General features: G+C 42.7%; 1 protein-coding gene across 2 annotated transcripts in view; it reads left to right on the forward strand.

Moving 5' to 3' along the window:
* The window catches only part of ankrd28a (ankyrin repeat domain 28a), a 37,957-nt gene that overhangs the window by 132 nt on the left and 22,890 nt on the right, over window positions 1-14,935 (forward strand). Inside the window, exon 1 of one of the 2 annotated variants that reach the window (XM_083523548.1) lies at window positions 1-149. This exon is cut by the window's left edge and continues 132 nt beyond it. In XM_083523548.1, the coding sequence (XP_083379674.1) occupies window positions 123-149 (27 nt within the window). In that variant the 5' untranslated portion in view covers window positions 1-122. Of the gene's footprint in view, window positions 150-8,699; window positions 9,756-14,935 lie in introns of those variants that run through there. The other variant, XM_083523547.1, reaches the window with a different exon arrangement.

Here is a 14,935-nt window from a genome sequence, read left to right on the forward strand (position 1 = left end):
GATCGTGTGTGGGAAGCGCTCCGGGGGGAGCAGCAACAAACCTGTCTACCTCCTGAACGAGCTCCCGGGTGTAGGTCCGGCTCCGTACCTGGACGCATGAAATCCAGCGCCCAGCCAGAAACATGGCGGTTCTCCGAATCCGAGAGCAGGTACGAGCGCTCATTATCGGTACTCAAACCCGCTACTGGTACTCGTAGGGATATTTTGTTCTCCGCCCGTATAACGTGTCAAATCGAGTGCTTCTCTGTTATTGGTCAATTTCTGAGTACTTTCAACGAATAGAAGGACGCGACGATAAGTCCTGGCCAATCAGAACGGATGGGCGGGATTGGTCGTAATTCGGGTGGGAATAAAAACTAGCTAACGAGGTGAAGTGAGCTGGTTTAGCTTATAATGCTTATAATGAAATAAATATAATGCACTATATGTAATGAAATACACGTTATTTCCTCACAGAACACTTTATACACGGTATGCGGTATGGTCTGAATGTCATTTATACACTGATCAATATTAGTGAGATCTTTCATCATACTAACTTGCAGCTAAACACACAGTTCTCTGTGTGACTGTTTTAGCAGGAGCACCAGGCTGGTTTTATCAGTATCACACATCAAACTCATAATCTATCAATCAGTAACTCGGGGTTAAACCTGATCTCACTGTATTTACAGTGAATAGATGGAGGGATGGATGGAAGTGATTAGATAAAAGGACCGAGAGATGTGGATGGATGGAGGGATGAAATGAAGTACTGGATGGATGGATGGAAAAATAAAAATAACTGAAGGGATGTTACTGGATGGGTGGTCGGATGTGATTGGATGGATGGATGGATGGATGGATGAAGGGATATGAATGGATGGAAGTAACCGGATTATTAGAGGGATGTGATTGGGTGGATATAGGCATATGATGTGGTGGATGGAAAGATGTGAATGGATTGATGGATGGACAGATGGATAAAGGGATGTGACTGGATGAATAAATTGATTGAATTGATGGACGGAAAGATGGAAGGAGGGATGTGGCTGGATGAATGGAGGTATAGACAGAAGTAATTGGATGGATAGGAGGGTGGATGAAAGTGGATACATGGATGGATGCAGGTGACTGGATGAATGGAGGGATAGGAGGAAGTGAGTGAATGGATGAATGGGGGGATAGGAGGAAGTGAGTAAATGGATGAATGGGGGATAGGAGGAAGTGAGTGAATGGATAAATGGAGGGATAGGAGAAAGTGAGTGATTGGATGAATGGAGGGATAGGAGAAAGTGAGTTATTGGATGAATGGAGGGATAGGAGAAAGTGAGTTATTGGATGAATGGAGGGATAGGAGAAAGTGAGTTATTGGATGAATGGAGGGATAGGAGAAAGTGAGTGAATGGATGAATGGAGGGATAGGAGAAAGTGAGTGAATGGGTAATAGGAAAAAGTGAGTAAATGAGTAAATGGATGAATAAATGGAGGGATGGGAGGAAGTGAGTGAATGGAGGGATGGGAGGAGGTGAGTTAATGGATGAATGGAGGGATGGGAGGAATTGAGTTAATGGAGGAATGGGAGGAAGTGAGTGATTGGATAAATGGAGGGATGGGAGGAAGTGAGTTGAAGGATGAATGGAGGGATAGGGGAAAGTGAGTGAATGGATGATAGGACAACGTGAGTGAATGAATTGAGGGATGGGAGGAAGTGAGTGAATTGATGAATGGAGGAATGGGAGGAAGTGAGTGAATTGAGGGATGGAAGGAAGTGAGTTAATGGAGGAATGGGAGGAAGTGAGTGAATTGATGAATGGAGGAATGGGAGGAAGTGAGTGAATTGATGAATTGAGGGATGGGAGGAAGTGAGTGAATTGATGAATTGAGGGATGGGAGGAAGTGAGTTAATGGATGAATGGAGGGATGGGAGGAAGTAAGTGAATTGATAAATTGAGGGATGGGAGGAATTGAGTTAATGGATGAATGGAGGAATGGGAGGAAGTGAGTGAATTGATGAATGGAGGAATGGGAGGAAGTGAGTGAATTGATGAATTGAGGGATGGGAGGAAGTGAGTGAATTGATGAATTGAGGGATGGGAGGAAGTGAGTTAATGGATGAATGGAGGAATGGGAGGAAGTGAGTGAATTGATGAATGGAGGGATGGGAGGAAGTAAGTGAATTGATGAATTGAGGGATGGGAGAAAATTAGTTAATGGGTTTAGAGTTCAACTGATGGAGCTCAGGGTTCTGCCTGGTGTGTCCCCCTTAACACACACACACACACACACACACACACACACACACACACGTACGTGTAGATGAGGGGAGTGTGTGTAAAGCAGCACAGCGTGTGTGTGGTTTGTGTTTGGACTTCGTGTGCAGGAGCAGCTGGTCCTCCTGATGGCGTGTTGGACGCTTACTCGTCTGCTTTTCTCTACTCAATACAGACGTGCAGGTCTGCTTTTCGTCTCTGCTTTGTCTCGACATGCACTTACTGTCACTCTGTCCTTTTACTTGGTTCATTAATTTTATATATATATAAAATTATAATTATACAGTATCTCACAAAAGTAAGTACACCCTTCACATTTCAGCAATCATTATAGTTTATCTTCTAAAAGCAGAAGATATAGAACTGAAACATGGATATATTATAGAGTAGTTAATGTGCAGTTTGTATACAGTACAGATTTACTGTCCTCTAAAAATAAGACATTATTGTCTAACTGGCAACAAAAGTGAGTACACCCTCAGTGATAACAGCTGTACGTGGTGTAACCAGGCAAAGCCACATGTCCTATTCATCATGTTCATGTTTTTGTCTTGTTCACGTTAAGGACAACGTGAGTGAATGAATTGAGGGATGGGAGGAAGTGAGTGAATTGATGAATGGTGGAATGGGAGGAAGTGAGTGAATTGATGAATGGAGGGATGGGAGGAAGTGAGTGAATTGATGAACCTTCCAGAAGAACAACCATCTCTGCTGCACTCCAACAATCAGGTCTATATGGTAAAGTGGCCAAACAGAAGCCACTCCTCAGTAAAAGGCACATGACAGCCCACCTGGAGTTTGCCAAAAGGCACCTGAAGGACTCTCAGATTATGAGGAACAAAATTTAAACTCTTTGGCATGAATGCTAAGCATCATGTCTGGAGGACACCAGGCACCGCTCATCACCTGGCCAATACCACCTCTACAGTGAAGCATGGTGGTGGCAGTATCATGCTGTGGGGAGGTTTTTTAGCAGCAGGGATTGGAAGACTGGTCAGGATTGAGGGAAAGATATAAATGCAGCAAAGTGCAGGGACATCCTTGATGAAAACCTGCTCCAGAGCGCCCTGGACCTCAGACTGGGGCGATGGTTCATCTTCCAACAGAACAACGACTTTAAGCTACAGGACGACTCTGTGGATGTCCTCGAGTGGACCAGCCAGAGACCAGACTTGAACCTGATTGAACAGCTCTGGACAGAGATCTGAAAATGGCTGTGCACCGACGCTCCCCATCCAACCTGATGGAGCTCGAGAGATCCTGCAGAGAAAAATGGGAGAAACTGCCCAAAAATTGGTGCCAAGCTTGTAATATCAAATTAAAAAATTGAAAATGGTGCCAAAGGAGTTTCAACAAAGTATTGAGTAAATTATTTTTTTATTTTATTTTTTTCATTTCTAATGAATTAGATTTCAAACAAACCATTTCATTGGAATCATCTAGGACCATATATCATTTATGTATATACACACACACACACACACACACACACACACACACACACACACACACACACACACATTGGGTTCATAAACCTGACATGACATTAGAAGCTATTTCTGTCTCCATGTCCTTTATGAAATGATTGGTAGTTGAAGTATGAGGAACTTGAGCGACTTGGCAGAGGAGGCTTACACAGTTAAATGCACATTTAGACACATGACTCGTTCTCCTGTCCTTCACCAGTCCCCCCGCACTTTCTCCTCATGTGTGTGATGTAGTTCTCCTCATCATGTTGCCAAAATAAAAGTAAGTGAAAGTCCTCTCCTGTTTGTGAGACTCGGGCCTCCTGCAACGTGAGCCTACGCTGCTCTTTGTGGCCATGCAACCACAACGTAACACTGCTTCAACACACACACGCCATGTCTCAATCTTTTACAATCTACAAAGAACCAGAAGAACTTTCTCTGTGAATTATTTTCCCTCTGACACAGTGAACGTCTCCTCACATATCTTACATTCACACATATTATATTTTATTGTATGCCTGCGCACACAGAACATCCTCCAAACAGGTTTTCAAACAAGGGCCTTCAGATAAACCTACATTCGGAGCTGCTCTTCTGCAAAGTAGAGGGTTTAGAGTGTAACTCAGTGTGTGCCAAAAACTATAGATGTCAGGGGGTCACTGTAGCATCACTTCCTCAAAGCACAGAGATCTTTATCTTACTAGAAACCTGATCTGACAGGAGAAACCTTCTTCCACCGAAGCAATGTGCTGCTTCTCCTCTAGAGGGGGCCTGAGGACAATGGGAGGGAGAGGAACGGGCTCAGGAACCTGTATGAAAACGTTCTCAGCCAGGTGATGATATGTAGATCGATGCAAGGCTGCAGTAGGGCAAACAACAGTGTGAACTTTTGGTGTTCATCTCAAACAGCTTCTTCACACCTGATTCCTCTTGGGTTTATTTTTTCCCCTCAGCAGTTTCTCCCTCAGATCATTAGTTCCTAAAAGCTCAGATACGTATCTCTGTTACTATGATACTGATCTCACTGGATGCTAAGAATAATTCATCTAAGTTTGGAGGTTGGAAATAAACAAACGCTTCCCTCTCCGCTGCTCTATAAGGCAGGGTTTTGCTCGTTTTTTGTTTTTGTTTCCACCTGCTGGTGTGAACCGAGCTGTCATATTGAAAAGCAGGCCTTGTACCAACATGAGTGTTTTTATATTAGCAGAATTATATATATACACACACACATACATACAAACTATATGGACAAAATTACAAACCTAATTCCAAAAAAGTTGGGACACTGTACAAATTGTGAATAAAAAAGGAATGCAATAATTTACAAATCTCATAAACTTATATTTCATTCACAATAGAATATAGAAACATATCAAATGTTGAAAGTGAGACATTTTGAAATGTCATGCCAAATATTGGCTCATTGTGGATTTCATGAGAACAAAAATTTCTAAAATGTTGGGACAGGTAGCAATAAGAGGCCGGAAAAGTTAAATACATATAAGGAACAGCTGAAGGACTAATTTGCAACTTATTAGGTCAATTGGCAACATGATTGTGTAAAAAAAGAGCCTCTCAGAGTGGCAGTGTCTCTCAGAAGTCACCGGACAGATGGATGGATAAATGGATGTAAGTGAGGAGATGGGTGGATGGATGGTTGTTAGTGACCGGATGGATGGATAGATTGATGGATGGTTAGATGGATAGTTGTAAGTGATTAAACAGATGGATGAATGGATGGTTGAGGAACTGGATGGATAGATGCATAGATAGATCGATGGATGGATTATTGGTTGTAATTAACAAGACAGACAGATAGATGGATGGATGGATGGATCACTGGTTGTAAGTGACTGGATGGGTGGATGGATGGATTGATAGATATCAGTGGTGTAAGATGGATGGATGGTTGTTAGTGATGGATGGATAGATATAAGTAATTGGATGGATGGAAGAATGTTTGGTTGTAAGTGATTGGATGGATGGATGATTGTAAGGGATTGGATGGATGGATGAAAGAATGTTCGGTTGTAAGTGACTAGATGGATGGATGGATAGATGGATGGATGGAAGAATGTGTGGTTGTAAGTGACTGAATGGATGATTGTAAGGGATTGGATGGATGGATGAAAGAATGTTCGGTTGTAAGTGACTAGATGGATGAATGGATGGATGGAAGAATGTGTGGTTGTAAGGGACTGAATGGATGAATGGATGATTGTAAGGGGATGGATGGATGGATGGATGGATGGATGGATGGAAGAATGTTCAGTTGTAAGTGACTGGATGGATGGATGGATGGATGGATGGATGGATGGAAGAATGTGTGGTTGTAAGTGACAGATGGATGGATGGATGATAGTAAGGAATTGGATGGATGGATGGATGGATGGAAGAATGTTTGGTTGTGAGTGACTAGATGGATGGCTGGATGACTGTAAGGGAATGGATGGATGGATGGATGGATGTATGTATAATTGGTTATAAGTGGATGGATGGGTGTATTAATGGTTGTAGATGGAGAGATGGATGGTTGTAAGTGACAGATGGATGGATGTAAGTAATTGGATGGATGGATGGATGGATGGATGGAAGTAATTGAATGGGTTGATGGATGTATTATGTATCAGTTTCTGCTCACATCCAGAGATCCAGACTGCTTCCTCCTCTGAGCTCATGCAGATCTGTTTATGACATGTGGAAAAGAGCTTGCTGGCTTCACACGGACTGCGGTGAGTGGAGAATGTTCCTCCAGGCATTCTCCTTTGCTCATATGAAAGCAATTAGCTTCATACGCATCTCCTGGAGCACAGTCTGTGAAGCTCTAATGGTTTTTCTCTTTGTTTCTTTCTCCCACACATCATGTGCAAACACGTTCCTGAATTTCTTCGCCTGGTGGTTACAATAAAAAATAGCCGTTGTTTTTTGTAGTTCTTAGTTATGGAGCGTCTGATGCTTCATGCTGCTGGAGTGGATTATTGTAAGGGGATGGATGGATGGATAATTGAAAGTGACTGGATGGATGGATGAATTGGAGGATGGATGGATGTGAGTGACTGGATGGATGAATTGGAGGATGGATGGATGGTTGAAAGTGACTGGATGGATGGGTGGATGGATGGATGGATGGATGGATGGATGGATGGATGGATGGATGGATGGATGGATGGATGGATAAAAGTGACTGGATGGATGGATGTAAGTGACAGGATGGATGGATGTAAGTGACTGGATGGATGGTTTTAACTGGATGGATTAGAGGATAGAGAATTGATGTAAGTGACAGGATGGATTTGAGGTTGGCTGGATGGTTGTAAGTGACTGGATGGATGGATTGGAGGATGAATGGATGGATTAATGGATGTGAGTAACTGGATGGAATGGAGGATGAATATATGTGACTGGATGGATTGGAGGATGGACGCAATGGATGGATGGATGGATGGATGGATGGATGGATGGACGGATGGATGGATGGATGGATGGATGTGAGTAACTGGATGGATTGGACGATGGATATAAGTGACTGGATGGTATGGATGGATTGGAGGATGGATGGATGTGAGTACCTGGATGGTATGGAGGATGGATATAAGTGACTGGATGGATTGGAGGATGGATGAATGGATGGTTGTAAGTGGATGGATGGATTGGAGGATGGGTGGTTTTAACTGGAGGGATTGGAGGGTGGATATAAGTGACTGGATGGATTGGAGGATGGATAGATGGTAGTAAGTGACTGGATGGATGGATGGATGGATGGATGGATGGTTGTAAGTGACTGGATGGATGGATGGATGGATGGATGGATGGATGGTTGTAAGTGACTGGATGGATGGATGGATGGATGGATGGATGGATGGATGGATGGATGGATGGATGTGAGTGACTGGATGGATGAATTGGAGGATGGATGGATGTGAGTGACTGGATGGATGAATTGGAGGATGGATGTGAGTGACTGGATGGATGAATTGGAGGATGGATGGATGGATGGATGGATGGATGTGTATCCGTACTGTACAGTGACAGTAAAGTTGTATCTATAAGTGGATATTTTGTATATTTTTCTGTAATAATAGATGGAGGTTTGTGAGGAAATATGAGGTCTGTCAAGGACTCAGCTAAAAAAAAAAAGGCCCTCAGAAGTCCTACTCCAAGCGAGTGCGTCGCGGGACAAGAGTTGACGAGTGAACGCGGGCGGAAAAATATTATTGAAATAAGTTACTAAAAACAAATAAACTTATGTTTCTTTTGCACAAAAGCAACAATGGCAACTAAAATTAAATAAAACGATTTACAGGCACATGTTCACCATGTTCATGTTCATCAAATGATGATCCTTTTCACTTTCTATTTGAGCTGTTGAGTGGAGAATGATTCAGCAGAGACACAGAGGAGCCTTCTGAACATCCAGAGAGAGAGAGAGTGTGTGTGTGTGTGTGTGTGTGTGTGTGTGTGTGTGTGTGTGTGTGTGTGTGTGTGTGTGTGTGTGTGTGTGTACACCAGAGTACTAACCAGTGCCCCGTCCTTTCTTATAAAACACAAAGCTCTGTCTGTCTGCGAGTAAATTTACAGTACACACACACACACACACACACACACACACACATATCGAACCGTTCGTGACGTTATTTTCAAGCGAGCTTATTGATTGACTGCTGCGAACCTCCTTCTCACCTAAAACCTGACTGGACTGTGTTTTCCGTCCAGCGACCTCCAAAAAATGGTCTTGTGACAGTATTCGTCAGTGAACCAAGTAACCAATGAGATCTTGATGATTCTGATGCTGAAGGCCAAAAAAGTGTCCACTGTATCTGAGTGAACGTGTGAGTGTTTGTTGCTTTCCTGTGAAAGGAAAAGGTTTGATTTCGGGGGCAAATGAAGGTGAAGTTTGAAGGTGAAAAGTGCTGACTTTGTCGTCTTCCTGTCGAACCCAAGGCCCCCCCCCCCCTCCCCCAACAGAACCTTTGAGCCATGCACATAGCTGCCATATATCCCCCGTTAAACCTGTCTTTTCCTATCCCCTCTCACGTTTCACCGCCGTCCTCGTGTCTTCCTGGGACGACTCGCTGCACCTCCTCCTGCCATTCATTAACAGAATAACCCGAGGTGCAGAGGCGGTTTCGTCTGCACGTCTGGGTCACACTCTCAATCTTTCTTTCTTCTCTCTCTCTCTCTCTCTCTCTCTCTCTCTCTCTCTCTCTCTCTCTCTCTCTCTCTCTCTCTGCGTCTCACTCTCTTCTTTTCAATTCCTCTCCCTCTTTTTTCTTCCTCCCCCTCTCACTCCATCCTTACCTGCTGCTATTTTCTGTTTTTAGGTTTGGTTCTTAGTGGCCTTTTTTTTTCTTTTTTTTACGTCCAACCTCCTCTTTCATTTTCTTTTTCATTCTCTCCTTTATTCTTTCTGTCTCTGGTACGGCGGAGTCGCAGTGGGGGCTGGAGCTGGGGGAAAAAAACAACAAAAAAAAAAAAACGCTGGTTTCAGCAGGCTGCCATGCGGCATGAATGGACAGAGAGAAAGAGAGAGAGGGAGGCAGGAGGACGGAGAGATCCCGCAGCTCAGCTTTGTTCCTGCTAATCAGCAGTGTCGAGCCCCAGCGCAGATCTAAACAAGGCTTTTTACGATCCAGGGATCGCGCCGTGACCTCCAGGCATCCCAGATCGCTGCTTTAGCGCCGAGGAATCCCCGGATCTCCGCTCGGCACCAGCATGCGCGTCAGCGAGAGATGACGACAGGACGCTCGCGGCTTTTCCAGAAACGCAGTCGGATACCGGATCGCTGCTTCTGCACTCTGGAGTGACCTGAGGGCTTTGATCAGAGTGGATGAGGACGAGGACGACGAGGTGGATGGGGGGGTGTTGCGTGTTTTTTTTTTTTCTTTTCTAAGCACCGATGAGGTCTGAGCGAATGAGTCGCGTGTGTATCGTCGTCCTGGAGGAGGTAGAGGACGACGAGCCCTCCCCTCTGCATTCCAAAACAGCGCAGGACCACGTTTCCCAGCATTCCCCGTCCGACGCTGAGGACGAGAAGGTGAGGACGACAGGACGGGATAAAACGAAGAATTTGCATTGTAGTTGTTTATTCTTTATTTTCCGCTTAATCATTTGAATTGATGCGTGTGAGAAGAGAGAGAGAGAAAGAGGGATGGGGGGGGGGGGCACACACCATTCATTACTGCATTGCTGTTTCTTCTCCTGAGTTCTTTTTTTTTTTTTTTTTTTTGCAGCGTGATCAAAAGGCGGTATCAGGCTAGCATACAAAGCGATGATATCGTGCACTCAGGTCCTGCGTAACCTTTCGGAATCCTGACACTGCAACAATCCAGATATTTGCAATAGTTAAACACGCGTGTGTGTGTGTGTGTGTGTGTGTGTGTGTGTGTGTGTGTGTGTGTGTGTGTGTGTGTGTGTGTGTGTTTCACGGCCAATGAGAAGCCACACAGAATACCGGTTCTACAAGGAAGCGATTTCAATCAGGGCTGCAACTAACGATTATTTTGATAATTGATTAATCTACAGATTTAAAATTTAAATGTTTCATTATTTAAATCTTTCATTCAAATTATTTTTTTAAAACATCAAAGTGCACTTGAATTCTCCATTCTGATTGGGTCGGAAGGTGTCTTTCTTCGATTTTTCATTGACCTTAATTTTTTAATTCTGTAAAGCTGCTTTGAGACAATGTCCATTGTGTAAAGCGCTATAGAAATAAACTTGACCTCCCCCAGTTTCCAAGCGACACACACCCCAGGCTCTTTTATAGGACGTCATCAACGTCATAACATTTTACAGCTATGGGGCCTTAGGGGGCCGTGGGCCCAGGAAGCGTGTGGCAAATTGGTGCGACTGGGATTTAAACTCACGACCTTCAACACTTTTAATCACTAAGCTACCACCTCAGCCATGACAGTGTGTGGACACGCTGAAGTTGCTGTTCTGAGGTCCTGCTTTATGAGGACACACAGAGACAATAGTAAAGCACAAGAACCTTGTGTTGTTCAATCACTCTCAGGATTTCCTGTTATAAACCTCATTCCCTGGAAAACACGGAACGTCTGTGTTTAAACCTGGTCTTGCCTACACACACACACACACACACACACACACACACACACACACACACACACACACACAGAATACTTTTTTTTATGGCTCTGCTGCTGTGTGCTATTTCCAGACTTGGAGCAGCTGTGATTTTCCTCTGTGTGTGTGTGTGTGTGTGTGTGTGTGTGTGTGTGTGTGTGTGTGTAAACAAGCACGTCTCTGCACCTGGTTTGCAGCAGTTCGAGGTGTGTGAGGTTTTTCCACACCTTGTTGTCAGGTTGATTCACTTTCTGTTCAGAGACCGAAGGAAAGAAAGAAACGGCATTAGGACATTTTATTGTTATTTATTTTATGTAAATTTTCGTGTGTGTGTGTGTGTGTGTGTGTGTGTGTGTGTGTGTGTGTGTGTGTGTGTGTGTGTGTGTGTGTGTCAGTGTGTACAATGTTGTACATTTATGATGGTCCTTAATTAAATGATTGTCAGTCTAAATCTAATCTAATTTAATCTAAGGTATTTAATGGGATTATAATACACCACAAATAATTTTGTAAAGATTTGGCTCGCATTTAAAAATCAATTACTTATAAATTATGTTAAATTTATGGTATAAATTATGAACGAATCAATCTAGAACAATAAATTTTGAACACTACAGTCTATTACTAGAAATTAGTCGAATTTGTGTACATCAGGGACGTAGTAGCTGGTCGTTATTCCAGTTTTTTTAGCGTGGTTATGCTGTATCTGGTTTCGCTAGATAATCATGTTACAGCACTAATATGCTCGTGTCATTCGTATAGCGGTTCCCATGGCGATGCCCACCACGTGCGACGTGTCTATTTTGGTCCTGGTTCTAGTCCTGTCTCTGTGTCTGTTCTGTAATTGGTTTGTTGTCTGATTGTGTTCATCTGTTCTGTGTTTATTTATTTATTCATTCTGATTTGTCTGTTTATACCCTGCTGTGTCTGCAAAAAATGTCTTTTTACGCAAGGCAGGGAATATAAACAGTACAGAAATGGAGAGACGCTGTCAAATTCTTAAGGAGTCCGTGGCTTATTTCCCACCGAGCTCAGAGAGAACACTGTATATACAGAGAAAACTGTTTAGAATTAAACTGCATTCATTTTCTTATCTACATGGTCAGGAACTGCTTGTTGGCAGTGGCAGGCATTTTGGTAAAGGCACATCTGAAGTAGCTTGTTTAGTTTTTATGTAACAAAAGTATTTATAGCGTTTATATCGCAGGTTTTTCCTTTTGCTAATCATCTTTCCTCTGGAATATCCTTCATTTAGTTAAATTTTTAATTTATGCCACTAAAAGTGAGCAGGAAACAACAAAACCGTACAGGAAATGTGTACAGAGAGACTAGAATCTGCCGTGGCTGTAGATACAGACGTATAATGTCATCTCAAAATTTTTTTATTTTTTTTTTATGGTTGCTCCGTGATGGACCGTAACTCAAACCATTTACAGGAGTTCTCCAGAGGTCGTGAAACGTCAGCGTTCGCCGCCCGGGATAACGACGATGCAGCGCTTTTTACCGCTCATGTATAATTTATGCACTCGAGCTGACGACTCAGTTAGAGGACAAACCTGAACCAAACATATCTCAGTAGTCCATGCTGTAAAACATCCATATTAGTGATATACTGCATGTGGACATCCGGACATACCATTAATTCCTGCTTGCGGTTAGAATATGTATGCATTAGCGCTAATCGGCTAGCACGAGGTACACTTTGGGGAGTGCGTTAAGACCGAGTTGTCTCAGATGCAGTATGTCAGTACTTCAGTGCATGGACGTCAACACGAAAAGCAGCTTCGAAACAGCATTCAACAAAAAGTATATAATATATAATATTTTGTCATTTCGCAGTCAGGAGCTGCTTGGTAGCAGTGGCAGGTGAAAATTTTGTTGTGTATAATCGTATATACATCAGAATCCAGATTATTTCTGGGTAATACAGAGATATTATACAGGTATATAAAGATACGCTGGAATATAAACTGATCTGCTGATTACAGGAAACATCAGAGTCGAACATTGTGAGGAAATGGTTTTGGGAACAAGTTGTCTGGTGTGAATGTTCTTTTTCCTGGGTGGAAGGAGTTTGGGACTGGGATAAGAGGATTCCCTGATGGTGATGATGATGATGGTGTGTTATTTGTGTTTCTAATACAGTTTGTGTATTTAAGTGGTTTAAAACTGGAAAACGAGCATTTCTACTCTTTAATATGTTCTCAGCTGTGAGGTCAGGAGCTGCTTGCTGGCAGTGGCAGGTTGGGAAAAATCAGTCCGATTTTTTTAGATGGTTCTACAGTAAGGGTCTTCAAGGGTCTGTCAGTAGTCTGTCTCTCGCTCTATTATCACCATAACCTGGTCTTTTTGTTACCTCCTCTACCAAAGAAACGTTTATTTATGTGAAAATAATTTGGATAGTGGCCCTTAGGGGGCAAAATACACACTAAATAATAGTGTTAAATCTATAGACGTGTTCCAGTGATGTTCCAGTGGTAATAAAAATATATATGTAATTTCCAGATGCACTGTGGGTTTTATATATATATATATATATATACACAGTACAGACCAAAAGTTTGGACACACCTTCTCATTCAAAGAGTTTTCTTTATTTTCATGACTATGTAAATTGTAGAGTCACACTGAAGGCATCAAGGGCTATTTGACCAAGAAGGAGAGTGATGGGGTGCTGCACCAGATGACCTGGCCTCCACAGTCACCGGACCTGAACCCAATCGAGATGGTTTAGGGGTGAGCTGGACCGCAGAGTGAAGGCAAAAGGGCCAACAAGTGCCTAGCATCTCTCGGGTAACTCCTTCAAGACTGTTGGAAGACCATTTCAGGTGACTACCTCTTGAAGCTCATCAAGAGAATGCCAAGAGTGTGCAAAGCAGTAATCAAAGCAAAAGGTGGCTACTTTGAAGAACCTACAATATGACATTTTTCAGTTGTTTCACACTTTTTTGTTATGTATATAATTCCATATATAATTCCACATGTGTTCATTCATAGTTTTGATGCCTTCAGTGTGAATCTACAATTTTCATAGTCATGAAAATAAAGAAAACTCTTTGAATGAGAAGGTGTGTCCAAACTTTTGGTCTGTACTGTGTGATATATATATATACACACACACACACACACACACACACACACACAGTGCATCTGGAAATTTTTCACAGCGCTTCACTTTTCCTACATTTTGTTAGTTTTATTCCGAAATGAATTAAATCCATTATTTTCCCTAAAATTCTACAAACAAACCCCAAAAAAGACAACATGAAAGAAGTGTTTGAAATCATTGCAATTTTTTTTTTTTTTATAAAATAAAAAAAATCACATGTACATAAGTATTCACAGACTTAACTCAATACTTTGTTGATGCTTCTTTGGCAACAGTTTTAGCTTTGAGTGTTTTTGAGTTTGATGCTACAAGCTTGGCACCTATTTTTGGGCAGTTTCTCCCATTCTTCTCTGCAGAGGAGCGTCGGTGCACAGCCATTTTCAAATCTCTTAAGAGATGTCCAATCAGTTTCATGTCTGGGTTCTGGCTGGTCCACTCAAGGACATTTTCAGAGTTGTTCTGTAGCCGCCACTTCTTATCTTGGCTGTGAGCTTAAAGTTGTTGGAAAGATGTTGTTGGAAGATGAACGTCTCTGTACATTGCTGCATTCATCTTTCCCTCAATCCTGACCAGTCTCCCAGTTCCTGCTGCTGAAAAACATCCCCACAGCATGATGCTGCCACCACCATGCTTCACTGTAGAGATGGTATTGGTCAGGTGATAAGTGGTGCCTGGTTTCCTCCAGACATGACGCTTAGCATTCAGGCCTTCTCTCCTGATCGCTATTTTTCTGACACCTTCCCCAGATCTGTGCCTTGATACAATCCTGTCTCTGAGGTCTTCAGACAATTCCTTGAACTTCATGGCTTGGTTTGAGCTTTGACATGCACTGTTTACTGTGGGACCTCATATAGGCAGGTGTGTTTCTTTCCAAATCATGTCCAATCAACAGAACTTAGCACAGGTGGACTCCAATCAAGTTGTAGAAACATCTCAAGGATGATCAGTGGAAACAGGGTGCACCTGAGCTCATAGTAAAGGCTGTGAATACTGTACATGATTTTAATTTAGTTTTAATT

Source organism: Silurus aristotelis (assembly GCF_946808225.1).
Source record: "Silurus aristotelis genome assembly, chromosome: 21".
NCBI classification, from domain to species: Eukaryota; Metazoa; Chordata; class Actinopteri; order Siluriformes; family Siluridae; genus Silurus; species Silurus aristotelis.